General features: G+C 41.5%; 1 protein-coding gene across 1 annotated transcript; it reads left to right on the top strand.

Annotated features, from left to right (window-relative positions):
* Positions 1-24489, top strand: LOC309573151 (ADP-ribosyl cyclase/cyclic ADP-ribose hydrolase 1-like). The gene is made up of 8 exons (XM_082281873.1): positions 1-272; positions 14129-14258; positions 14897-15032; positions 15733-15815; positions 17416-17492; positions 18144-18236; positions 20451-20537; positions 22384-24489. Exons 1-8 carry the CDS (start codon positions 40-42, stop codon positions 22463-22465), a joined length of 921 nt encoding a protein of 306 aa, XP_082137999.1. The 5' UTR covers positions 1-39; the 3' UTR covers positions 22466-24489.
* The last annotated feature ends 3480 nt before the right edge of the window (positions 24490-27969 follow it).

The raw sequence follows: 27969 nt of genomic DNA, 5'->3' as shown, positions 1-27969 counted from the left end.
CCCTCGGCGGCGGAGCAGCTGCCGCCGCCCCTCAGCGCGATGCCCTTGCAGCAGGGCTCTGCCCGGACGCGGCAGCGCACCGTCCTCCTGGTGGGGATCGCGGTCCTGCTGGCCGCGCTCGTCCTCGCCGTGGTGCTGGCCTCTCTCCTGACCCACGGAAGGCACGAGGTCAAAATGCTGAAGTGGAAGGACAGGGGGACCACCAAGAACTTGCAAGAAGTCATCCTGGGAAGATGCTACAACTACATCAGGGCGCAGTACCCAGAGCTGGGGTGAGTAGAGGTCTGGGTCACGCCTCAGGTGTGAGGTGAACAGAACTGTCTCTCTCCTCCACCTGGCCGTGACCACTGGGTTTGCAGTGGCAGGGAGAAATCAGGGGCTTAAAACCCCTGCTTCGTAGAAAAATGTACAGGCAGAAACTCGGTGCCCCAGCGGTGGCTTTTTAAGGAAACTACCTGGAGAGGCAATAAAACTAACAGTAATCCTATGTCAAAACATAATAATGTTTTTCGCAACTTCCCTAATGCCTGCTGAAATAAAAGCTTGAATTCTAACAGGTTTGAGTACATGGAGGTGAAGCAATTTGCTGTACAGCTGATCTGCCAAAATCGTGTAATGTGACACTGCAGTCCTGTAACCAAAACTACAAAGGAGGGAGGGAAAGGAGAAGGTTCAACACAGATTTATAGGACAGACAAAAATGTTAGAAAAACATTGAGAAGTACCTTGGGGTTATTCAAAACTGATGTTTTTAGCATGTGGGTAAGACTTCCCGATGAGCACAGACAGCTTGCATGGAGAAATAGAGGTGGATCACAATACCAGCTCAGCAGTCCCAGGCAGCACCTTACCCCGGAGGTGGTCCTTGCTCAGCACATCACAGTGGGTAGTGCAACACCCCAGGCAGCCCATCCCTCCTCTCCTGCAGAAGAGATTCCATGGGCCCAGGTCTGCAATAGTGTATTAGAGCTGAGAACTGATTTTCTGATCCCTTTCTTTGCAGAGAAAGGGAAAATATGAAATAACGGGATACTGGGGCACCCAGACCCTCAGGACAGGAGCCAGAGTAGCCAGGGTCTCTCAGCAGGGAACCATCCATCCCTTCTGTGGCACCAGCCATGCTGCTTTGTGTCTGCAGTGAGCCTCTGGCAGACTTTTCCAGCGCCCTGGGCTGGGTGCTGTGGGGCTGCCCACACCTTGGCCAGGTGACAGAACCATCCTGGTCTTTGCTGTAAAAAAGGCAATTGCCACCACTTGTTTTCATGACATTAAGCTGATGAGAACAAAGCTGTATGTAGTTTGCTTGCATTTGGGTTTCTTTTGGCTTTGGATATCCTGTGCTGTATGAAAAAGCTGATTTGCAGTATTTGAAGGGTCACATGGAAAATCATGACCTGAGCACACAGAGACTTATTCATGCTTTACATTAAATATTTGAATGGCTTTAGTGAGGGGAAGAAAGATTCTTTTACAAATAAAATTTAAATGCTCCTGAAACTTGCAAAATCATATGCATGTTTCTAACAGGATACATTTATTTATTAAAGAAGTATACACTCAATATTTAAATCTGATATTGTTTTCAAGCCTAATAGCCTTTATTACATGGGCACATTTCATTCAAATTGGGGTGCTGAAGATGTGAAAGCCACTTTTGTATGAATATGCTTTCAGCCACTGCCACGTATGTTTTCACTGGCAACACAGTCTGAATCTGGACCAAGAATATCACTAGGGATGATTTGTTTAGGCAATTAATTCAAGGACAACTTTAAAAGTATCACAAATCCATGATCACAAGTTTTCTAAAAAGTTTGTTATTACAAGGGGTAATATTTTGTGCTATTCATAATCCAACAATATTTAATTAGCTTTGTGGCTGTGAGCTCACTTTCTTTCAGATTCAATGACTTCTGTATAGTAGGACCCTTTTTTGTTTTATTTTATTTAAGAGACAATTGTTTCCAAGGCATAGAGAACAGAAGAAGAAAAATATGCTTGTTTTGTACATCTGAAATGTTCAGAGGTTTCATGAATGGAGAATTAAATCTAGGTGCTTTTCTGGGAATCAAACCCAAGATTGCTCATTTCTGACTGCACAGAGCTCTGTGCAGTTTGTGATGTAACCAACCACTTCTGTCACTGGCACTTTCTGATAATGACATGGGTGCCTTTAGGACACATCAAAGAGTGGGATCTTTCATCCATCTCTCTTTCATCATTAGTGTAGGCCTTGGATCCTCTGTTGTATGGGATCTGTGGTGCAATTAATCAAAGAGAATAGGAACAGGGAACCTCTGCAGGGAACTGCAGAAATATGGGCAGCCTTATGAGCTGAGCAAGCTGTGCCCTATACTCTGCCAGAACTGTTGCTGCCGCTACTTCCCACCATGGGAACTTCACTATCTTGTCAGAAATTTGTCCATACTCTGTTCTTGCCCTTTTAATCTTACAGTGATACACACATCTATTTTAAAAGATCTGCTTTTAGGAAATTAATGGACATTTCCTTTTATTTTTACCTTTTTTTTATGTCAGAGTCAGTAAGTTCCACCTTTGATGATATTTTCTGAACATAAAATCTATTCACTGTGGTAGTTAGTGAGCGTGACATTTACAACATTTTGGAGTGCCGTATTTCAAATTGGAATAGCTGGCGGGTTTTGAAAAATAGGGGGATTGTTGACATACAGCTATGGATTTTATACTGTTTCTAGCTCTCACAGATGGATTTATCAGAGTTCACAAGTCTACAGCCCCCATTTAGCTCTGCTGTTGCAACTGCGTGCTGTAAATCATGTGAGAAGGCCTCTGATGGGCTAGTGTACACCTTCATTATCACAACTCTTCAATCCTTGAGGATACCTCCTTGCACTCTCCCTCAGCTTACTGGAGCCCTTACACCATGCCCAGCCAGCTGGCTCTGGTCATGCTCTTCTCTTTTCCAGTACAATCTTTGGGCTGAACCCCAGACCAATGAGGCCACTGAAGGGCTGCTGCTGTCTGCAGTCGAGTTTTGTAACCACCTCATACAACCTGATTTTTTGTTGATTTGATTTGCTTATTCTTCAAATTCATCAAAACTCTGCATTGAACTTGCTCACCAAAGGATATTTCTTTGGTACTGCATTACAGCATCTCCTGGTAAAAATTTTATTCAACTGCCTGTGTGCAATACAATCCTCAGGTTTATTTCTGCTGCTGGCTGGCTGACTGTTATCATCTGTACACATTCAATTTCCTCAGTCTTCCTGCATAGAACCGTTGTCACGACAAAGTTCATGAGAAAGAGGAAGGGAATACCAAACAGTTCAATAAAGCATTGTCAATATTAGCCCTCTTTTTAAGGACAAAAATGTGGATGGTATAGCAGCAGGCTTTAGAGGGTTTGTTCCCTGCACATAGAGTCACACACCTACACGCTGACAGTAAAGAACAACATTTCTCTTTTGAATTCCCTGGAAAATACTGGCTCCAAAGCAATAGTTTGTCACAGCTTGGTAGTCTTACCTCTTTTTCAACATTAACAGAAACTAGAAGTTCTGATTTCACTGGCCTTGTAAAAATCCTGCGTGGCCATCAGTATGGGCGGTAGTTTTGGCTGAATAAAACCAAAGGCAGTTTGAGCTGAAGAAACAATTTGACCTCAAATCACTTCGTCCTCTCCTTCCCAGTAATAAGGACTCCCTCTTGTGGCTAACAAGCCGCTTGCAAATCTCACCTCCAGTCTCATGCAACGCGAAGTTTCCAAGAATTTATCCCTGGTGCAGAGTGAGGAGCGCAGCAGGCGGTCAGCACTGCAGGCTCACCTGCACAGGTCAGGGCACTCAGCAGATCCGTGCTGACAGAGATCAGTTTTGGTGAGACAATAACTCACCCATCGCTCCGAGGATGCTGCTTATGATGGTTTGGCACCTCGGTGCCTGTTGGGGGAGGAAAAGTGGCAACATCTGTAGCCGAAGTTAACTGGTTTAGGTTTTCTCCTCACCACGTTTGAATTGGCAGGCTGAGATCAGGAACCATCAGCACTTTGTGACCTGGGGAAGGAGTGAAGACACATTATCTAAAAGGTCATAGTCACTAATGCCCAAAGCATAAATGATACATTTTTTGGATCTAGAAATAACTGATTTTACATTTGCATCTTGAGAGAATTTTCATTCCCAGCTAATGACTGCTCCCCCCTCATATCTGCTGTTACTTCTCAGTTGTAAATTCACAGAAACACAGAATCAGAGAATGGGTCAGATTGGAAGGGACCAGAGAGGGTCAGCTGGTCCAAACTCCATGCTCAAGCAGGATCATCCTAGAGCACATTGCACAGGGTTGCATCCAGAGAACCTTGCAAGGACATACTATTTCAAAATTGTTTGAAGTCAAACCAGCTTAATTTTTGTCTTCTGACAGGAAGAGAGTACCAAGGACACAGACAGGGAGCAGTTTCAATAACACATGTAACTGCCAGGCCCAACAATGCTACTGTGCCTGAATAAGCAGTGCAAAAACCTGATGATGAAGCTGAAAGGGTAAAATTTCAGTATAGTTTTAATGCAATCTTGTGTGGACACAGAATATATTTTCCCCTTAAATATAATTAGATCAACCAATGTTGTTTTTATCGTTAACAGCAAATTCTGTTATAACAAATTTTAAGAGCCTATAATTCCATTAAATTAAGTAAGAGTTGGTGCATGTCCAGGAGAGCTGTCTTCTGACTGCACAATCATGAACACATTTTGGCTTTCTATTCCTTTGCAGCCTGTAGAGATGGAGATACATTTTGTCAAAAAGAAATATGGACCATGATTTTGTGTGAGATACTATTGCATTCACAGCATAATTTCTTCCCGAAAGAAATCTGGGGTTTGTTGTATGCTTACTTTTGCATTTTGCCTTTATGCTTTATTAGGCATATTTAATCTAGTTTTCTTGTGTTTGTTCACTGATTATTAATACTTTCCCATCAAGCATGGTACTAAATACCCATGATATGATTCATTGTCACAAAAATCGTAGCTTTATTTTTTGTAGACATGATATTATATTGAAACTTACCTGAGATTTGTTTTTTCATTAAGAAAACATGCCTTACATAAGAGAAACCATTACTGAACGAGTCTTCTGAAGAGTACAAATTACTACCCAACTGTAGGGCATTAAACCCTCTTAGAGTGCTCTGCCGATTTCTAAAGCTTCCTAATTTGATATCCATCAAACTGCAAAGGATTTAATGTTTCTTTGTTTTTAAGAATACACTTTCTAAAAAAATCTGTTACTATTGCTGTGCCATCTTTTTTGGTCCCAGAGCAAAGAAAAGGCTTTATATGCACTGTCTGTGGAAAGGACACGGGGGCCTGGTGACAAGCTGAACATGACCCATTCAGTGTGCCCTTGTGGCAAAGGCCAGTGGTGCCTTGGGCTGCGTGAGAAGGACCATTGGCAGCAGGGGGACAGAGGGGATCTTTCCCCTCTGCTCAGCCCTAGTGAGATGTGTCTGGAGTGCTGGGTCCAGTTCTGGTCTTGTCACTACAAGGGAGACAGGGACATACCTGGAACACATCTGGTGAAGGACCATGAGGATGATTGAAGTGTCTGAGATACAGAGAGGGGTTGAGAGAGCTGAGATTGTCCAGCCTGGTGAAGGGAAGGCTCAAGGTGATAAATACCAGGTGAGGGGAGTAAAGAAGAGAGAGTCAAGGTTTTCTCAATGGTATTCAGTTGCAGGACAAGAGGCAATGGGCACTAACTAAAGTACAGAAAATTCTATTTAAACATAGGGCAAAAAACAGGGGTTTTTTACTATGAGGGTGATCACAGAATGGAACACGTTGACTGGAGATTTTGTGGAGGCTCCATCCTTGGAGAAAATTCAAAACCAGACTGATGCTAGTCCTGAGCAACCTTCTCTGACCCAGAGACTGGACTAGATGATCACCAGAGGTGCCTTCCTTATCTTTCATCTCTTAGGAAATGCTTTTAGACTTGTAAGAGGTCCACTGGGAAACTAGGACAAACAGCAGTGAAAAAATGTTTTGGCTCATCTCTAATGGAAATGGTGTTGATATCTTGTTCCTAGATGTTTGTCTCTCAGCATTAAGATGGGCACTGTATAATCATAATAACACACTGCTTATTAAAATACCAAAATCCTAACATTTGTGTATGCTGTTAATGTTCCCCTCCCTATTTCATGTGCTTGTGTGCTGACTTTAATACCTTTTCTGTGTTAGCCTTTGTTATATGAAACATGCATAGCTCTGTTTTTCATTTCTTCTGTCCTTCAATGTTTATAGCAAGGTTTTCTTCTACCATTGTTCTTCCTGAAATTGTATACAAGTGACTTCAACTGTTCTTGTAATTTCTTGGTAGCAAAGACATCATTACTAATATTAACAATTGTTTGAGTCTTACTTAAAAGTACACTTCTCTTGAAATATGCTGTACTGAGCTTTTATGGGGAACTGGAATATAATGTTTCGTAGGCACAAATAGACAGAGATTAGTACATGAGAATATAGAGGCAGGGCTACTGGCTATGGAGTTTGTCCTTCAAGCGAGTCCTCATTTAGTTTAAAGCTAATTTCCATAAATACTCGGGGCTGTAAGATAGAAGTCTATTTGGGTTTTATTGTCATCTCTTTCTAAAGGAAGTTCATTAGAAAGAATTCATTTTCTTTCAGCAAGAGACAAGTTCATAGGGCAGTGGGTAGCTATCATGTATTTGTTCTTGAGTTAACTAATCACCAGCATATTTATTTCTGCCTTTCTGGAGTATAAATGCCACTACTAGGCTGTGAAAAGCCATCCAGTTATGTGCAGAGCTCAGGCTCAGTTCTGTGTGGAAAATCTACCCTCCCATATTGTAACTCCACAGACAAACCAAGGTCTGAGAGTCCAGCAGATTTAAGGGGGAGATGTCACAAGATATATTGCCTTTTGTCCATGGCCAACATCAATGGACTGCTAAAGTACAGAAATATTGTTGAGATCTGAATTTATCTCTCACTTTGACAGTCATATGTCAACTCACCTGTCAGTTTTCTACATTGAGTTATTATAATATAAAAATTGTCATTAAATTACTCTCTATTTCTCATATACTCAAACTTTTTATATTCATTGTACAGTGTTTAGGTATTTAATGGTGCAAGATTCCATAAAATTTCAAATATTTTTTCACATTTGGGTTAGTCTACCCATATTGCATCACTCTATTAAAATATCCTTGCAGTCATAATCTCCTTTGGTTTTCATCCCTGATACTAGAGAGAATATTATTCTGTCTGTGCTGGCCTTCTACGCGTTAATCAGAAGTATTTGCTGATGAAATACTTTTCTACTTAGTTTTCCACTGTAACTCTTTGCAGCTATTTAGTCATTCTCAGTCAGTTCTTTGCCTTCTCTCTTGTTTATTGATTTTATAGGATTGACTGTACAGGGCAATGTCTTGTGGCTGTCTAAATTATAGCACCACCCTAGGATTGAAATTATTAAATGTTTTTATGAGCTTGTTGCTGAAAAGGGGAATACTGTTCCCTCCCACTATTCCCTGCTTCAGCTCTCCGTAACGTCTGTAGAGATGTTAGTGAAAAAAACCCATACTCAGAGGTGGTATCATTCAGCTGTCATTGCCAAGGTACAGCTAAAACTCAAGAGCTATTTAACACCTCAGAGCACTGTGAGGAAATATAACTCTGCTTATCCATAGGGATAGGAGGAATAGATCCTTTTTCCCTCTAGGGTCAAATGAAAGTCTGTCTCAAGTGTCCAAGGATTGAAAACATATGCTGAAGATGCATTCTGTCATCCCAGGAGATGACAACAAAATAAGGAATTAGCAAGGAGCTCACTCACAGTTTAACTAAATCTTTGATTTGTTCCCTTGTCTGTGTCCTGCTCACACAGACCACCCTTAAAGAAGGGATTTCTCCCAAATTACTGCATTTATGCCACATCCCAGTAGCTTTAGTTCTATTAAAAACAAACAAACAAGCAAAACAAGACAAGACAAAACAAAACAAAACAATATAGTGAAAATTCACGTTATGGGCGGGAAAAAGTAAAGCTTCATTAACCTATTGAATATTTCCCTATTGTAACATACTTTAATTTAGATCAACATACTTTAATTTAGATCACTGTTACAGAAGTGTTTTTACAAGTTTAATATTAACATTAAAACTCTTCTAAAAATACCCTTTCTGATCAAGGGGCGAGATGCCAGCTTAAATTTATGCCCTCTATATCTGTTGATGACATGGCCCTCACTTGGAAACTTAAACTATAGAGCAACTATGACCCTCTGTCAAAATGCCGTCCAGGTGAGACTTCTGCCTTTCTGGAGGCTCTGTTCCACTTACAGAGCATCTCTGAAAACACCATCTGCTTTAGCAGCTTGTTTTTCACCCAGGGAGGCTGAAATCCAGGCAGTGAAACAATCTGCTTATGTAGATGAACTCTTCACTGGTTACAGCTGCCGCCTCTTGGCTCGACCCTTCCCGGAAGGGTGATAAGGCTCAGTGTTGTCCTGCAGCACCAATTCCCGACTCACATAAAATACTCTGGGAGCTATAAACCAAAGCCACAAATACTCCTGCCCTTAAAATCTTATTGCTGCCAAAGGTGAAGGACTGGTGTGATGAGGAGCTGTTACTTGCTCCAGGTCATTCCCTGTACAGGATCATACAAAGCCCTAAGGTGCACCCCGCAGCAATCTCAGTACTTTTTCCAGACCTCCAGGCTCCCCCTCTTTGCCATGCAGAATTTAATTGCTCTGCCTACAGGCAACTTTTCCAGAAGTCACCTTTCTCTGAGGCAGGGTTCTGGGTCGCCCTCTCTATCCCTAGTCAGTTCCTCCAATGCTTTGTTTACTGATTTTTGAACTATCTAACTAGCAGAAAGCAATACTTACCAAATCAAGCTGCCAAAAAAATCAAGCATGTCATTTTCATGTTGACAAAAGTCTGTTACCTTAAGCGTTATGGTGGCAGACACTTTGCAGTAATTAAGCTAAATGGGGAACAAGAGGCTTGTGCTTATTGAAGACACAGAGACTGACAGGCCCAATTTTTTCCTTCATCTTTTTCCTTGCTGATTTTCCCCCCTTCCATTATCCTAAGGCTAAAACCAGCAGACAGTAGTGTCCTCAAACCCTCAGCAACGACAGTGTTTTGACTGACCTCTCTTAATTCACATGTGTCTGATTTTTAGGACAAAGACACCTGATGGGAGGGTTTAGGTGCTGCACTAACAAGAAGGAAGCCGATCCCTCGTACGCACGGCCCCATTTTCTAACTCCGTGCCCTGGAGATGTGTCACGCTGCCACCCGGCATGAGGAACCCGCGCCTTTGGGGCTGACCTCAGCTGCTGCTCCTGGGGAGCTCCTTCTCCCGCCTGATGGCAGTGTTCTCCTTGCTTTTAGCTCCAGCTCAGCTTCACTCCGGAGACGGCCAACCACAGCTGCCTGGGCTGTCCTTGGCAGCAGCTCCAATCAATCTGCTCCAAAGCAGCAGTGAGACACGGCAAGGCTGGAAGCAGGGACGGGAAAGCTGAAGAAATAAAACCCCAGAAATGTTTAGGGCAGAAAAGGTAGCAAAAGGGTTCTGAGTTACAGAGGGCTTCCTCTCAACACAGGCATAAATGTTACTGTTCCTTGCATAATCTCTGACATAAAGACATAGCTACGCATAAGCTCGCATGAAAAACAGATTGGATATGGATGTACAGATTTCACTGCTGTCTACAGCCACCACAGCTTACCAAAATGCAGCAGATAAATTGACACAGGCAAAGAGGGGTCTGTTAGATGCAGAAATGTTGCTGTGCCATTTCGTTCCTTTGATGTGCATTCTCCTTCTGAGATATCTGGGCTTTTACAGGTGAAGCCCATGCCGTAGATCCCCAGAAGAGTGACAACTGGCTTTATGTCTTTGAGGAGCTATGTTATAACCACAAATATCTTGCTGCCTTTTTAAAGGGTCAGATTTCTGAGTGCTTAGGTTCATCACAGTTTTGGCTTGCCGTGGTAGCAAGTGAAAAGGACTTTCTTACACAAGTTTCAGAGGTTTGATCACTGCACGGGTTAGGTACATGGGCTCAGGGAACTGTTTCCAGCTCTAACTTCAGAGCGTCACCACAGAGCCACAATTAAAATTTCAGGCTGTCCTGAAGCCATTGCAATGCTTTAGAAATAAAATTCTGGACCTTGGAAAAGCTGATATTGATTGCAGGGGAGAACAGGTCTCACCAGTGAAGTGTCTCTGCCTGGAAGGGTGATTTGAAAACATGGGCAGAGTTGGTTGAGTTCTTCAGAACAAAGTCTGGAAGTAATTCTTTACTTGTAAATTTGAAATGGGTTCCATACTTGAAGCATCTCTATCAAATTCTTGAGTAGAAAACTAGAAGCAACACAGCCCGAGGGAACGCTGCCCTTCTTAAGATATTTTCAGCATTCAGTGTCAACCCAGTGCTGAACTGAGAGTAAGACATTGTTCATGATGTAACTGAAATCAGCAGGATGAAACTTATCCTTGATATTAAACCAATTAAATCAGTTTCAATTTGGGATAAATTTGCTCCGTCATGTCCATTTGAAGAAAAGAAAATAAAATTGTAAAGCAAAGAAAAAAAACCCAGTGATTTACCAGATAGCTCAATGCCATCCCATTCCTTCCAGTGTAAGGCTACTCTTTCAAGGTTAGCCTGACCAGTGTATAGATATGCAAGAAATAATGATGCAGAAGCTGTCCATTTTTCTAATATGCACATTAAAATTTGGCTGCTGGGATAGATGCTAATGGAAATATTCTTGGCCCCAGCTTTCACTTGATAAGATTAATGTGATATTCATATACAAGGCAAATGGATAGAAATACTCAAATTTATTGGAAAATGCAAATTTTATCCCAATGTAGGGACAAATGGAGGATATGCTTTGCAGTATGTATAACATTTGGATTTAATATGGAAAAGTTTATTTGTATCCCAGCCCTTATTGTATGCTATACAGAGTTCAGGGTAGAGTCTCTGGCTCAAAAATGTCTTACGGCAAGTTCTTCAATCCTTGTTTTCCAGAAAAAGGTTGCAGTTTTCAAGTTTATAGATTTCACAGCGTTCTTTCAGTTAGTTATTATTTCACTATTACCAGCATTGCCCAGACTCTATTCATAAAAATGAAAAACTTAAACACAAATTTAGAGTATATTTATGTTACATATCAGTGAATTTGGATTTAATATTTCAGAGTCTATAGTAGAAAAAAAGGCCTTAAATATTTCAGCATAAACAAAGTTAGCCTCAAAGGAAGAAATCCATTATGCCGAAAGAGATGACATTATGATATTTGCAGATAGGATGCAGAATTATTTCATATACAACCCAAAATACACAAACAAAAACCAGAGAAAGAGAGCACCCAAGGCCCACAGCAGAATTATCTGAATTGGATACATTTTATTAACTGGTAGAGTGAGGATCTCTTTTGCAGAGATGGTTTTCTTTCTTTTGTATATCCAGAAAAAAAACTAAGTCAACACATTCTATGACTTGGGAGCAGCCTTAAGAGAAAAGTTTGTTTCTCCGGCATTTTTTTGGCAAAGCATATGTTCAACCTGAAATTGTTCTTGCTGGAATTTTTAGCATACCACATGCCAGAAAACTTCTTATATTGGTTCAGAAGGCCTAGTGCTACACCAGGTCTCTGCCCTCACCTCTACTCAGTGTGAGTTAAATGCGGCATACCAGACAAATATTTTTTTTCTGTGCTGGAAAAAGGATCAGGTGAAACCTTATTAACAGAGTCTGCCTCAACAGTGAGACTGGAAAGAATGGCATGTCTTCTTGGAGCTGGGATTTGCAGGTCCTCAAATCTTCTCAGTGCTTATCATATGTAAACCAAAATCACAGTTCTATGTGCCCGGTAGTCTCTTGAGGATGTGAGATAAAATTTGTGCTTCATATCAAAGAAATAGCTTTCCAGTGGCAAATCAATTACTTATTGTTATTCATTTGTAAAAAAATACATGTTGATAGTTGAAAACAGCAAAAATAAAAGTTTGTTCAGCTTTTGTATTTTTTTTTACATTGATGATCTGTGCTTTTATTTCTAAAACAATGCTGAAATTGCCTAGTTTCCATAAAAGCCCGTCTTTGTGACTTACCATTCTTCTGTGTGCTACAGCTAACAGTACCACACTGATTAGCAGCTGTAGAAGAGACTCCTCCGTTTGCAGGTTATGACCTACAAACTTCTGTGATATTAAAGATACAGTCTGGCTTAGCTCTGCCAGGACTGTGCATAAAGACTCTTCTCTGAGGTATTGGTGACACTGACAGACATCATCCAGTGCTGAGTTTGGTGTCTTGAAAGGACAGAACATTGATGCTTTGGATTAGTGACTCAACAAACTGTCTTGGCATGATCATGAATCTCCTGGATGGTTTTCTTTGTGCCTCTCATGGCCGTGAATTGAGCCTAGCAGCAGAAATGCTTTATATTGTGTCTATCTCCTACTTCTCTGCTTTGGAAATAAAAAAAATCATGGTTTTTTTTATGGTTTCTTGAAAAATATTTTGTCTTCTGAGACCCAGCATAAAAATTTTGCCACATGAAAGGATAGATCACCAGGCACCCAGCTGTCGCCTGTGGCTGTTAACGCTCTTATATAAAGCAGATTTCAGGAGTAGCTTAAAAAAAAAGAAAAAAAAATACTGCCTGGAGGACAAATCATTTGACAAATTAGAAAGTGTGAGCCATATAAATGTCTATGAGATGTGCCTGTGATTCCAGCCAAGCCCTAGAAATTATCTTTATGATACCATTGACAGTGCAGAGCAAAGGGGACAGCTGCATTTCTATAATGTCACCCCTCAATCAGCAGGAGCCCTCTCTTTTGGATGATTCAATGTCTCCATGTTGTAATCCTTGGTGGCAGAGAGAGGTATTTACAACTTCCCAACCCCTAAATAAAGTACCAAAGTTTGCATGTGGGTTTGCATGGTCTCTGTGGGTTATTTACACTTTGCAGCCAGAGAAAGGTTCCTACAGGACAAAATTTAATACACCCAAGTTAAATCCTGCTAAGTAGAACATGAATTCTTGCTGACACAAGAGTGCAACAGCAATACAATGACCGTGCTCCCTGCAGCATCCGCAGTTTGGCTTCTTAATTCTACAGTGATGTAACTGAAAGTGCATTTAGGCTCTTGAATGAAAGATAATAGTCCTGTTAAAAATCATCATTGTTACTCATCTTTATTTACCAAGAAGTAAATTTGGTTAATATAAAAGAGAGGTGTGGTCCCTAATGCAACTGGGGCTGGCTCTGTAACAGACTGGCATGACATGAAAGGAAATTTGGGATGCACCAGAGCTGCCTCAGTTGGCCATTTAGCTGGAGACCCTCCAGGCTGACGTGCCCTGTCCCTGCTCCCAGGCTCAGTTTCAGACAGCAATGTACAGTGGTACCTGATCTGGATCCTGGTTTTACGTGAGCAAATCCACCATGCCTCTAGCAAAGCCAATAGCTGCAAATTAGTGCATGAACAAAAATAATCTCAGCTAAAACTGCTTTTGGTTTGGTCCCAAACAGCTAAATCACTGCTTTTGTTTTAGATAAAATTTATATTAAATTTAGTTTTATTTTACAGATTTTTTTCTGTAGGGTCAAACTCTCTGCAGGGAGACACATGGGCATATTTTTAGCTTGCTGTATCTGAGGGGATAGCATCCTTTGGCCATACTTTTAAAATGTACAACCTATAGTCTGAGAAGCTATTTGCTTCTCATGATTTGGTATGAATAATCAAGAAATTTGATCTTTTGGTTATGTGAAATCAGCAGGGATCATTTTAAGGGATAAGAACATAGATGACATTTGGATATTGCAATAAACAGTAATTTGAAATGCAGGAGAGAGAGAAAGATGATTTGGAACTGTTTATTCCTCAGTATATATTTACTTGGCTGAAGATACTCTGCTTTTGTAATGGATCATATATTTGGTGCCTGAGCATAGTTGGAATTCTTCTAACATCTGGTCCAGAGTGTTTGACTAGAACAGAGGGAGAACCTTTCACAGACACAAATACTCGTAAATATTTATTAACTATGTTTTAATCTTTCGGCAGAGATAAGGATTGCCTAAAAATATGGGAATCATTGAAAGATGCATTCATTTACAAGAATCCCTGTAATATCACAGCAGAAGATTATCAGCCTTTGATGGAGCTAGCAAGTCATCCTATTCCCTGTAACAAGGTAACAGTGCATGGTGGGCTGTGGTGGCATGGCAGGTCTGGGCAGTGTTCTGAGCGGTGGGATCTCATCCATAACAACTGTGAGGGTCTGTAGGTTGGTGAGGACGATATTTTGCTTTTGCACTTATTGCCACAGTCCTGTGGTTACACCTTTGGAGCCCCGTAACCCTGTCCATGCCCTATTGCTGGGAATCATCCCTGTGTAAGGCTTGCCTCAAGCCAGTACCGAGATCATCCCAGTGAAGTGACACAAATGTCCCTGTTCCCTGAGCATATGGCTGTCTGTAAGGAGCAAGCCATCATGTCATTAGAGGGACACTGCTTCCAGAAAGCTGTTCTTCCATATGCAGCTCAAAAGCAAACAACAAATTTGGTATATATCCTATGAGAACTAGTCAAACCTTTCTTTCAAAATCCTTTAAAAGCGAAACATGTCCCGTTCCACAAAAAAACCCCACCCAAAATACTTTGCAAATGAGAGTGTTCAAATAAGAACTGACCCACTAGGGTGAACTTCCTCCATTTTTATATAAACTAAAACTCCTTCGTTATCATGAACCTTCTGGTTTTCTCCTGAAAAAACTTCTGACCAGTTCTAGTATAGTTATCACTCACCAGACATCGTACCTTATTTCACAGTCACTGTTTTGGAGCAAGACAAATGACCTTGTTCATCGTTATACAAAATCCAACCAAAATTTCCTTACCTTGGAGGACACCTTGTTGGGTTATATGGCTGATAAAATTTCATGGTGTGGAGACCCCTCTGCCCCAGGTAATCGACACCTAAACACAATCCTTTTCACATTCTTTTCTAGTGATTTAGTTTAAAACCTTAAATGTCCAATATTTTGGAAGTCTGAAAATAATACCTATTTCTCAGATTAGATTAAAAACCACAGCTTTGGATGTTATTTTAACACCAAGATGTTGCTTGAACTATGGTGACATCTAGACCTCTTTACTTAGTTTGCTTGCTTCCACCCTATGACTCCTGTGGGACAAACTGCAAAGCAGGAGTGTCATTCAAACAGGACCTGGCCACAGGCCAGTCAAAGTGCTGGGGCAGTGTGCAGGTGCCTTGGGGATATCACTGCCCACATGACTCCTGGGTTGGTGCTTAAGGCTTTAAACTGGGCTGGAATTGCTGAAAATGTTGGGCAAAGCTTAATTTTTCTGTGCAATCAGACAGCACTTGTCAAGAGCCAACCTGTTTCTCACATTTGGGACTGTGTGTTTTCCCTTCTCAGTTTTCTGAGAATTATTTTTGGTATGGGGTCTGCAACTCCCTCCCTGAAAAGACTGTGAGCAAATGGGAAGACCTTTGAAGAGATGCAAATTCCTTTTCCTCTTAGAGCCCTCTCCTCATGTAGTCTTCTTGGTAGAGGGCAAATCTTTGTGCTCACAAAGCCACATAAGCCTTGCAAAAATATTCAGTCTAACCTTAGCTATTCTATAAATGTATTTTTTCTCAGGAATCAACTATGAATCTTGTCCGAAACGAAGTGAATGTGAGAGCAACCCTGGCTCTGTGTTCTGGAAAATGGCATCCAAGATGGTGAGATCTAGAATAAATCTCCCTGAATCCAAAAGCATAGAAGTGCGCTAAGTTCCTGACATTGCCAAAAAATGATATTGCAGATTGGACTTAAAACATGGAATAGTAGAAGTTGACAAAAGCTTTAGCTCCCGATGTCAAAAATCACTGTGTTGGAATCCAAGGTCCCATATTTAATGTACAGTATTTAATGTCCTTGTAGTTTGGGCATTCTTTTTGTGGACAGAGCCTGAGTGTCGGTGTCTAGAACAACCCTTGGCAGAGAGCTGGAGCTCTGCAAGTAATATTCACAATTATAGCAATCACCTTAATTAAATCACAGGACTTAAATTGATACAGTAAAATATATTTTAGCATGCTAATGGGGAAAACAGTACCCAAATTGGCACAGAAGTTTTCCAAGAGGCCGAGAATCCCCTTGCACTTCCTGGTATAAGCCTGAAGAGCACATCCTCCCACATCAGTATCTGGCAGGGTTCCTGTGATGTCCCCACCCATAGACACATGCCAGCTCCCATCACAAGAATGAGATCCTGCTGGTCCCAGCTAAACAATTAGCCTGGCTTTGTTGAGTCAGCACTTTATGGGAACAAAGGGCCAGAGAAAAACCTGATGTCCTGTCTAACTTTAATTTTACATGTCTCTCAAGGTTTCACCCTTGGTATGACTATCAGTAGGTGACTGCTCAGGTGGAAAACAAGCATTCCTGTATGCTCCAGCTCTCATGTATGTAAGAAAAAAATCTACTCACCATAAAAAAAAGAAATTGTTTTGTGGGTAAACTGGAAGTGAAAATGGGTCAGTTCCAGAGTCTGGGAGAGATAAAACCACCATACAGACTGAGCTTTGCTCAGGTGCAGGCTTCCTTCCTTCTTGAAACTTTGCAGCTCTCAAGATCTGAGTTTGAGCCACACTATTTAAGAGGAGATGAAAGATTTGATAAGTACAGTCACCTGCATAAAGTTTTTTAAAAATTCTTTGTCTTATCAATGGATTATATATCTAGAGTAAGTACTTTATAGACCTTAGTAGACTTTAAATATTTGGACGTGAGTTGTAAAGAATAAAAAAGCAGTGATTACATGATCCAGTATATCAAAAATCAAATCAAACAAAACTCAGTGATGAGTTTTAGTAAAATACCAAGAGAGAAAAATCCCAAGCCACAAAAGAACAAAGAGCATGAGTCACAAGGAAACAAGTATGTCATGGTCTGTGTGTCCTTAAACTAGTGGTACCTCTGTTCTGGCTTGACCTTACTTCCAGAGCTAAAGCAGTCATAGGATTATTGTGAATTACTACAGACTGCTGTCACTGCTGGGGCTCTGGAAAGCCCTATAGAGACTGAAACCAGCCAAGTTGCTGTACCAATCCCATGCAACCTTAGACAGTCAATTCATAGCTGCCTAATGAGGCTTTATCACAGTTTTGCCATAGCCTTTGGAGGCTTTTTTTTGCACTGAAATGTTCTGCAGAAATATTGCCCAGATCCTCTGCTTGTATTAGACAGTTTTGAGGACACCAGTGAATTCTACCAGCCCCAAGTCTGACTTGGCACTGCATGTAGGGTCAGAGTATAATGTCCATTTGTTTTGTTCAGTTTGCAGAATCAGCATGTGGTGTGGTTCAGGTGATGCTCAATGGATCAATAGAAGCTGGAGCTTTCAGAAGCAGCAGGTATTCACTCAGCACACAATCATTCGTGTTTCTGTGGGGCTGCATGTGGTATGTCTGCCTGTGAGTCCCAGTGCAGAAGGCTTTTTGGTAAATTCACCACTGGCTGATGTAAAGCTGATTCTTTTAACTCCTTCTATACAGAGACTGTAACTGAAATCCTTCCGAGGGTATGTGGATGGGGTATCCAGTGCCCTCTCACTGCACAAAGTAACTTGATTATTACAATTTCTTTGGTTTTACCCCACTAGACTGTGCATCCTTGGGCTGCCTGGCTGGAAGTGCAGTCTTGATTAATATCAAAAGAGGAAGAATATGCTCTCTGGGGAAAGAGCCATGGTCATTTCCCTGGCACCAAACCAAATCAATAGCCAGGAAACCGAACAGGAGAAGAGGCATTAAAGATGGCAAAAGTTCAGCTTGTTTCTGTCTGCAAACAGTTTCAGAAGTCCTCCTGAAAGTGAAACAGGAATGGGGAGAAAACATTTGACCATAAGGCAATTAAATAATCTATGAAAATCCATTGGCAAGATAATGTTCTCTCCACTGAGTGTAATAGCAACACTAATAAACACTGGTATTTGGGGAGTGTACTCTCTACATCTGTCTGAGATAACCAAGAGTGTTTTGCTGTTTTGTGCTCCATTCTTACAGCACCTTTGGAAGTATTGAGGTCTTTAACCTGAATCCAGATAAAGTCTCTGAAGTGCACATTTGGCTTATGCAAGACATTGGTGGACCCCAGAGGTAAGTCACACTGGTGCACAGTGATGAGAGGTGTGTGGAAGGCATGGGGCACAGCTCACGTCTGACAGTGACGTTGTCTTAAACTCATGAAATCTGCTCTGTGTTCACCCTTTAGATGCTTACTCTGCAGGAAAGAATAACGTTTGTACTGTTGTTTCCTCTACTGTTTTTTGTAGGTACTGCTAAGTTATAGCTTAGACAACTTAGTTATAGCTAAGACACAATGACTTTTCCCTTGCTTTCTAGAGGTCCCATGACCTTTAAGTTCCTCTCAACCCCACTGAGCTCCTACAGATCTTTGCTATGGATGCAGCACTGAAGTCAGAGACCAGGCTGTTTGCAAGGGTAAACAGCTGGGAAATATACTTGTCCACAGGAACAGCATAATGATCCTGAGCACAGCCATTTTTGATTGCCAGAACAGGTTGTGGAGTCTCCATCTGTGGACATACTCAAAACGTAACTGAGACCTGGGCAACCTTCTCCAGCTCATATTGGTTTGACTAGGTGATGTCAAGCAGTCCCTTCTTACCTAAATGAGTCTGTGATTTTTAAGAACAAATCTGTGGTTGAAATGCTTACCATGGAATTACTGATACCAGAACAGTGGCCTCAAATCACATCTGAGCCTTTCTGAGTGATCTTTTTCATCCCAATTAGATTCATTTGCAGATCTATCACATTTCAAGCACTAAGCATGAGGCTCTGTGCCTTTGACCCCTCCTTTCACAGCCAGTTCTGTGGCTCCCATCATCATAGTGCACTTCCACAGTTTCCCCCATTCTTAAGGATCTCCATGACAGAAACAGCAGCCTCGGCACCGTGGATCAGGAAGCAGGCTGTGATGATGCAGTGCTGCTTAGGAAGGATTGTGGACCTTGGTCAGACAGCCTCACTCTCTGACACAGTTCCAGCTCCAGTGTTGCAGCCCCTCCCTTAGCCCAGACACCCAGGAATGTCCCCGTTCCACATGAGCTGACATACCTTCCATGGTTCACAGGTGTGCATCTATGCTGGGGTCAGCATACCAGACTTACTCTTGTGGTCCTTTGCATAAAGGTTTGGTGAAGAAAAGGACATTGACTAGTCTTTACATCCGTTTCCCCAGACATTGCACTGGATCCTTTGTCCCATGATTTCCCAACATCAGAAAAGCCATCATGCTCCCCCTCAACAGCTTCAAAAAGACAGTGCCCTGCCAGCCCACTGGCTGGACACATCCTTCTCCTGTGACAAGTTCATAGCAATTCCCTTTTTATTTTCTTCTTGCTTCCAAGGAGAGAGAGAGGAAGGGTAGCCCCAATAGTATGTATTCCTTATATCTTCTGGTTTGTATTCCATGTTGAATCTCTGATAGCTTGTCAAGTCTAGTGAACAAAAAAGAGCTTGCTTTGCTTTCCACTAATGTCATATGTTAGGAGCTGGATTTGCCCCCGGCAGTAGAAATGTGTCCTATACTCTGGATGAGGAGATGATTTTTACCCTGAGGTAGCAAGTGTTTTGCTGTGTCTCTGTCTGTGCCTATGACACTTGTCAAACCTCTCACTACAGCTTTGGGGCCCTTGGGCTATTAAATTAAATTAAGCATAGAGATAAAGATTTTGTAGGTATGAGAGTGCTACATGTTTCATTAAACCTTTACCTGGATGGGAAAGAAATACACAAGTTAGGGCTCCTACCAAAGCAATAGTGCTTGAAACAGCCCCTTGTCAAAATAGGGCAGCAGCAGCAGCCATAAACTGAGTCAGACAGGAGGTAGCTGCTTCCTCCCATGCTTTCTATCAGTGTCCTCCTATCTTACTTCCTATCTGAGACTTGGCTGCTGGCTTTCATGATTGGCCTTTTCTTATCACACAGAGGACTTGATCCTTTTGCCCTTTCACAGATTTCAATGAGCCTTATATTGTGCTGCTGTGGATGGAAGCCACCAGCAGCAAAGGAGCAGTTCTAGAGCACCCTAACTGGGAATGGGACTGGGTCATTTCCCACAGATGTCCTCCTGCATGAAGCTCTTATGCAAGATGCACAGCTGAACATCCCATAGTTTCTACCAGCAAAGGCCCAATGGTAGCAAAGTTCCACAAACCCAATGGACTTTATAGCACATTAGCAAACAAGCTTTCAAAGAGTCTTACCTATAATAAAGCATGTGGAATTTAGGTGAGCATTTTGTACACACAAGGAACACAAGTAACTGAAGTCTTCTCTCTACAGTGAATCCTGCTCAGGTCATTCCATTCAGAGGTTAATAAGCATCTTAGAAGAGCGAAACTTTAAGATCATTTGTGAAGACAACTACAGGTAATTATCCACTCATAATGGTGACAACTTTGCTAACATAAAACTAATATTGCAGGTTAACAGCAAGCTAGAGAAAACTTCCTCCTTCCTGCCGTGACATCCCTCCAGTGTGGCTGGGTCTTTCTCATGGACTTCCAGCCAGGCTGCAGCCCTGGTGTTGGCTGGGTCTGGGGCTTGCTCTCTGCCCTACGCTTCCCATTGAGCATGTTCAGTTGTTTTCAGGGAGGGAGAAATCCAGCTGCCAGATTTTCTTCTGATTGGGCTTTTACCTAAAATAGTCTGAACCAAACAGGCAGCTTTCCTCCCTGCTGCATACAGATAACACAGGGTGCCAAGGGTGGTCCTTACTTCCTTCACCATGGTTTGAGTGTGCTCTCTGTCCTGCTGCTTTGTCAGAGAGTGAGGCATGAGACATGATAAGCATTACTAATTACTATAATTTACTATTGTCAGCAGCTAAAAACAGGAGTCTGGGAAACAGCAGCCCAAGTCCTGACTTGTCTGAAATCTCCATCTTCCTGCTGAGGAAATACAAAAGCCAGAGACCCTTTATCTCTCTGTGTGGGTTCAGAGACCTTCACACAGAGCAAAATTGTTCTTTAGAGACATTAGAAAAGCAGCAAACATTCAATATTGCTCATATCTTATCTGTCAGGAACAGCTTTTCAGTGTCAAGGACTCATACTGGGATAAGAACATTTACAAAGTAAACATACATTTCTATGAACTTCTGAGTTTGTGACAATAGTTTAAGTAAGGAAAAATTGGTCTGCAAAGGAGACAAATGATAGGTCTTTAAATCTGAAGGCAGAGCAAAATGTTCCTGTCTGGGTATTGCTGAACCTGATTAATGGGTGCTCTGCACTTCGTGAAAAAATTAGCCCTGGTGTAGTGCATAAATCTGCCAAATTGTGTGCTTACTTTCTCTTTGGATAAATGGAACCTTTTACCAATAATCCCAGGACTTTTAAGTAGGTTCAGATTATTTCAGCCTATGATGAAATGGCCCACGGGGCAAGGCAGAAAGGGGAAATATATCATAGCTTAGACCCCTTGTGTCTTAGCACAGGAAGGTACCTGGCACACCCATTGCTGTATCTCACAACTCACTTCTGAAGATAAAGTAACAAGTATGGCTTTTTGTCAAAGCTCAGCTAACACAGATATAAACAACTGGATTGAACAACATGGACAATTAATTTTATTATGGGCAGAATAATAAAACAAGAAATTTACAGGTAAAGCCAAACTTCAGACTGTGTAAGTTGACTTCACACCCCTACAGTCATTGCAAACAGAAACGTGTGGGTCTGTACCAGCTGGGCATCTGGCTTTTCATGCCATTTAGCAACTGAAGCTGATAATTTTCTCTTGCTCTTGTCCATGTCAATAGTGTCTTCCAGAAGTTTCTTTAAAACTGGATTCACTGGATGCATTAGAGAAAAACCTCATCATATGTGACATAGCAACAGCTTTCTGTTGTAGCATTAGGGGTTACCAGTGAGTAAGCCAGATTGTGAACTTCCAGCATGGCAGGAATTCCACAGTCTGTGCAAGACATGTTGCTTCTTTTTTGCAATTATTTTTTATATTGCAGCATAGCTGACATGCTGTGAGGTCAGATCCTACTTTGTTTTCTACTGACTTGCCCTTGTCCCTAAAAACACCTAAATTACCTTTCTGCAGCAAGATCAAAAAGAATTACCCTAAGAAAAGCCATCTGCTTGATAAGCACAGGTGTAACATGCACTTAGACTTTCACATTGCATTCAGTAACTGTGAAGTTACTCTGTTGTACTTGCAAAGTGATTATTAAATATTTGTTTGGTTTCATTTCTTATTTCAGGCCTGTTCAGCTCCTTCAGTGTGTGCATAACCCTGACCACACAGACTGCAGGCTTTGCACCAACGGCACAGCAATTCCATGAAACAGAGTCCCCCACACTACTGAAAAATTTCATTCCTTGTGTGTAAAGCTGGGAAAGATGTGGCTACATAGCTAAGAGTGATAACAGTAGCATGGTGTGTACTGAGTCCATAACCAGAAATCCTTGCTGTGGCACTAACAGCCAAGTAGTGGGAGACAATGCCTGAGGTGTGATACTGTACACACACACACACAAACACACTCTTTCAGATGGGCTGGGCCTGTGGGCAGTGACTGAGGGCAAGTGCTTTGCCCTGGTTTGCTCCCTCCTATACAGCTCCCCACTGGTACAGAGCAGGGACTCCCTGGGGCATGCACAGAGAAGAAAGAGACTTTCTAGGAGAAGCAGACCTTGCCCAGATCAGCACTCATCTTCCTTCCTGCTGAAAGGTTAGGTAGGAAATGACCAGGACATGCGACGCTTTCCCTGCATCCCAGTGCAACCTTCCCCAGAGGGGAACATTGCCTACTGGCACATAGTATAAATAATGGCTTTCCCAGGTACTGTGACACTTCTGAGCAAGTAAAGCAAGCAATGGAATAGGCAGAGTGGTTCTTGCCTTTTAATGGGTATCACAGTAAACAGCTGGTGGGAAGACAGCTGAGCTGAGCCAAGAAAAGAACAGAAACTCCTCAGAGGGTTGCCTGCACCTGTAAGAACTGCTGAGTGTGCAGCCGGGCGAGAAAATTGTGAGACTGACTCAGATAGCTCCATTAAAATCCTACTGAATATACCACTGCTGGTCAGATTACATTTTGTTCTTAATATAGAAGTAAACACTAGCCTCCCAACTTTCATAAAAGGTCCCTCAGGCCACAGCTTGGCCATCCACTGGAATAGAAACAAACATCAAACGGTTGCCACAGTAAGGAGTCTCTCTTGACCTCAGTTTCTGCAGTGAAAGGTGGTGCCTTGAGGTGTATAATTCACAAGCACCAACACGCCATAGTGCACTGAAACAGCAGGTTTCACTGATTTCCTTTGATTTCTATTTTACCAGTCTCAAGTGCAGTGCTTATAGCAAAGCAGGTATCTGAGGCCAGCTTGTGGCCATGGCTGTAGTGCCTCTGTGCAGTGCCATTGACAATAAGTGAGCAGAGCAGCCTTGGCTATAGATACACTCCTGGGTGCTGAGGTGAAAATGTAACCAGCAGTTGCCAAGCACATCCTTATGGAACTACACAAGCTGGTGTAACTTCGAGCATCTCTAGATAAAGCTCGTCTCTGTAGTAGCAATAGAAGGCCTGCACTGAGCCTGGCTGGACCAACCCAAGACCTCACCCATAATGTTTACAGTAAGTGAAATGTATTTTTATTTGCAAGCTGTTATGTAACCACTTAGATGCATCAACATAGACACATACCAATACTTTGAAATAGGTTTTTTCTGACTATCAGTTAAAAGTTTGTATTCATGCTCATTTTTGTACTTCTTCTGTTGCAATATAAAATATTGACTGTAAAATCAAGATCTATAATAAAATTGCTGATGACAAATATTGTTAATTCAGTTTCACATTGTATGTAACCTCAGAAAGTTAAGAAAGAAAGATTCCTAGAAGGCCAAAATCGGCCACTTCCTAAAAACAACTCAGAAATCTGCTCAAAGTATGAAACACTATATGCAACCACCCAGGAAAGCAGAGAAACAGAGCCCATCCTCCCAAGGCTGTGTTCTCCATCTGATACAGAGAAGTCACCGTTTTTGTAGGTGGCTGGAAGTGAAGCATCCTGAGTCTTTATCTTGAACATAGACATACATATATGTATTGTTCTTGGCCATAGTAGTTAAGAAAGATGATTGTTCTTATCAGTGGTTGTGTACTAAGATACTAAGAAGCAAACTGTGCTTTTGGAGGCTGAGGTGTGCAATTAATATGGGCAACTGTGTGGAGTAAATGATGGCTTTGTAATGCAGGTGGCTGGCAAGTCTGGGCTGCTTGGCTCACATACGTGGCAGAACATGAACAAGCTCATTTCCAGCAAACATTTTTATTATGCGTGATCACACATCTGAAATGCTGTGCAGACATGCCCTACCAGACAAGTATACTTGCAAATCCTATTGCTCTGCTGAAGATTTATCAACCAAAAAAACCTACCGAACCAATACAAAATGTTCCAAATTCACAGAAAATAAATAAAAGGAAAAATAATTACCCATTTTTCCCACTATGTGGAATAAATGCTTCTTAATATGGTTTGGAAAATGCTTGGTTTTGAAAGTATGCTTTTAGTCTGACAAAGCAAACTCTCATAATTCATTCAAGGTAAATAGGCTGGCTTGTGCCTCAGGCCCACATCAAACACTGCTAAAGAGTGCTACCCAGAAACACGAGAGGAATCTGAGTTACTGTGTGACAGGGTGATATCGATGTTATCACTCCCAGAACCACACAGAGCTGGAAGAGGTACTTCTATGACCCTATCATGAGAGCATTGCTGCTCCCCCAGTCTTCGAGGCACTTAACCTGACCAGAGCCTGCAATCATTAAACTTATTAGGAAACAAATGAAATATAGAAAGGTTTGTTTTCCCTGACAGCCAGCACTTGGTGTTATGTTTGATTTCATATAATTATAGAATGGTTTGGGTTGGGAGGGGGCTTAAACGTAGTACCAACCCCCCTGCTATGGGCAGGATCACCTTCCACTGGACCAGGTTGCTCAAAGCCCTGTTCAGCCTGACCACGAGCATTGAAATATGGGGAAAAGTCTCGGAGAGGGGTTTTGATTTTGTTTATATGTGTATTGGCAGCATATTGTGCGATGGCTCTGAGTCCCCCTGGACTCTGGCAACAGGGAAGTGGTTTTGGATGGAATCTGATGCAGTGGCAGCACTGCTGTGTTTATCAGTATGAGGCAGAAATTTCCCCTTGCTTTTTTTGGGCTACCCTTCTTGCAGGTCCCTGGGAAGACTCCCTGATATTCAAAACAGTGACCCTCAGACATTGTCTTGTGTAAAAGAGCTCAGTAGAAAGAACAGAAAAAGGAGATCAGCAAGCATTCAGGTAGGAAGCCCTGTGAACAGGCTGAATTTCAGAAGCTTTCTCTTAACAGCAGTATCATTTACAGGCTTAAAGTGACAATTAAATGGACTAAAAGGCTGATCCTTCCTTTTAAAGAGCTTGAGAGGTGTAACGGCTAATCCAAAGAAAATTCTTTGCATGTAAAATACGAAGGCTGGTGAAAAGATTAAAAACAAATAGTATGGCTGAGTGGTTATCCCTCTGCTTTGCCAACAGAAATGTTTCATTAAATTCCTGATGACCCAAGAAAGGCAAACGGTCTGGGATAATATTTTTTTTCCATGCTTGTAAAAAGGTCTTATATCTAACAGAAAAAAACCCATTTTTTTAATTTGAAGAGCATGTTTATTTTCAGCACTGCACTACGGAGCAGGAGAGGGCAGCTGCCTGCTTGCTGGTCCTTCTCTCTTGTGTGGCAGTGATTGCCCAATTCAGAAGACCCAAGAAACACACAGAGCAGCATGAGCTGCACACCAGCATATTTCACAGCAACACAGCTACTTTGGCCCTGATTCACTTTGTTGCTGGGATTTGGGTGAGCATGGAGGGAGAGCAGAGCAGAGAGGGTTAAAATCCATGCTAAATACTTTATATAGGATTGCTATCATTTAAGGTTAGTCACCTGAAAGTACAGACTTTCTCTATAAGCGAAAGAACAAACCAGACACCTCCTGAAAGCACTTATCCTGCTCTGCAGCAGTGAGGGCAGCACAGTAGGGATGATGTGCCCTCCAACACAAGATCCTTATCTCTCTCCACTCCCTATGAAAGTTGCCCAGATTGTCAACTCAAATTTATAAAATTAGCTTCCAGGTGGTTAAAGTTGCATAAAATTAATCTCAAATATATTTCCCAGTGAGAAATATTGTAAAGCAGGAAAGGACATCTAAGCATCCTCACACGTGCAGCAGATAAAAGGTTTTTGGAAAATATTTAAATTTCATAATTTCACAATCCAATTTGTGAGTTTCTAAAGCCACGGTTCTAAAATTTGCTGACCATTTTAGGAACTGACTGTGTGATAATGAAGTCTTCTGAGCATATCAAATGCAGTCAATTAGAAAAGCTGTTTTCTGCTAGAGAAAAAGAAATTGTTATCAATCTGCTGACTCTATATCATATCTTGTTTTCTGTTGACTGCTGAATATCCAAGACTGAGATCACATTTGCTTGATTTAGATTTTTCTTTTTCTGCACATGCCATACTTGCTTAGATTTTTTGGCCTTTTTTTTCCAATTTAGTTACAGAAGCACAGCCAAAATTGCCTGATGGAACTGCCATGGGAAAAATCTTACAATTTCTTTCCTTTTGCCTAATGGAGTGAAAATGCAACAGGTGTAAATTATATTTACACCTTAAATAGCTTAAAGGGTAGCTTAAATATGAGGAGGCGAGGTTTTCTCAATGAATTTAGAAATTAGTCAATGCAAGAGAGTGACACTAATGTTTTGTAGAGGACTGGGAAAACTGGGGAAAAACATTTTTCCATTTGTACTCTTCTTGGAATACTAATCAAATCAATATCTCTCCATTGCAATTAGACCTGGGACCTCTGCAGCTGAGTTTTGAACCTTCAGGGAATGAACAAAAGGCCTCATCATCAGCATGATGAAAACATCAGCAAAATTCTGGTCTCTGTGGGTCAGACACAGAGGGGGTGTGTAACTCACCTAACAGTCATTTGGAGCCACGTAGGGATGGATGATGAACTTCTTGATGATGAGGCCTTACACAGAGCCATAACTTTGTGCTATAAGAGGCTACATCCAGTGTTAGGTGACCAGAAGGAGCCAGCTTTGCTTCCTTAGGTCAGATTTTCAACAACGTCAGTTTGTGGTTATGTGCTTGGTTTACAGTAGGGAAACAGTAAGACTAAGAAAAAAGGATAAAATAAGTAAACAAATACAGATAACTCATTCCTTATGCTAAAAATGCTACTAAAAACAGGAAATAGGAAGACAGAGTTTCCAAAAATTTTTATCAAATGTTCCTAACTTTCATGAGTAGTATCAGACACTGTTGATACGTGATATGTGGGGCTGCTTCATGTGAAGAAGAAAAATAATTATACATGGCTTGATACGTTTAAGCAGGTCCTGGGATTTTAAAATCCTTTTTTCATTAATCAACTACATTTTTTGTTTGAGCTCTAGCTGCATTGAATGTACTGTGTAGACAGGGATGAATTTCTATGGCTGCTAGGGACTTGCTGTGGGACACTGGGCAAACAATTAATCTTCAGATTTGATATTTCCTGTCTGAATGAGTGGCAAGATAAGGTGGTATTTTACAATTTTAAGATCATATGGGTTATCATAGTGTCTAAACTCTTCTTATGCCTCTATTGTGTCCTCAAATTGTGCTTGAGGCTAACCCAACCTTTGCAGAGCAGTGCTGGTCTTGTGCTCTCTGATAACATGAGGCAGTGAAGCACTCACTTTTCATTACAGGCTGTTCCAGTAATTACCTACCACC

This window comes from Coloeus monedula (assembly GCF_965178545.1).
Source record: "Coloeus monedula genome assembly, chromosome: 5".
Lineage (NCBI taxonomy): Eukaryota > Metazoa > Chordata > Aves > Passeriformes > Corvidae > Coloeus > Coloeus monedula.
Note: the sequence above shows the minus strand (reverse complement) of the source record. Positions and strands in the feature narration are given on the sequence as shown.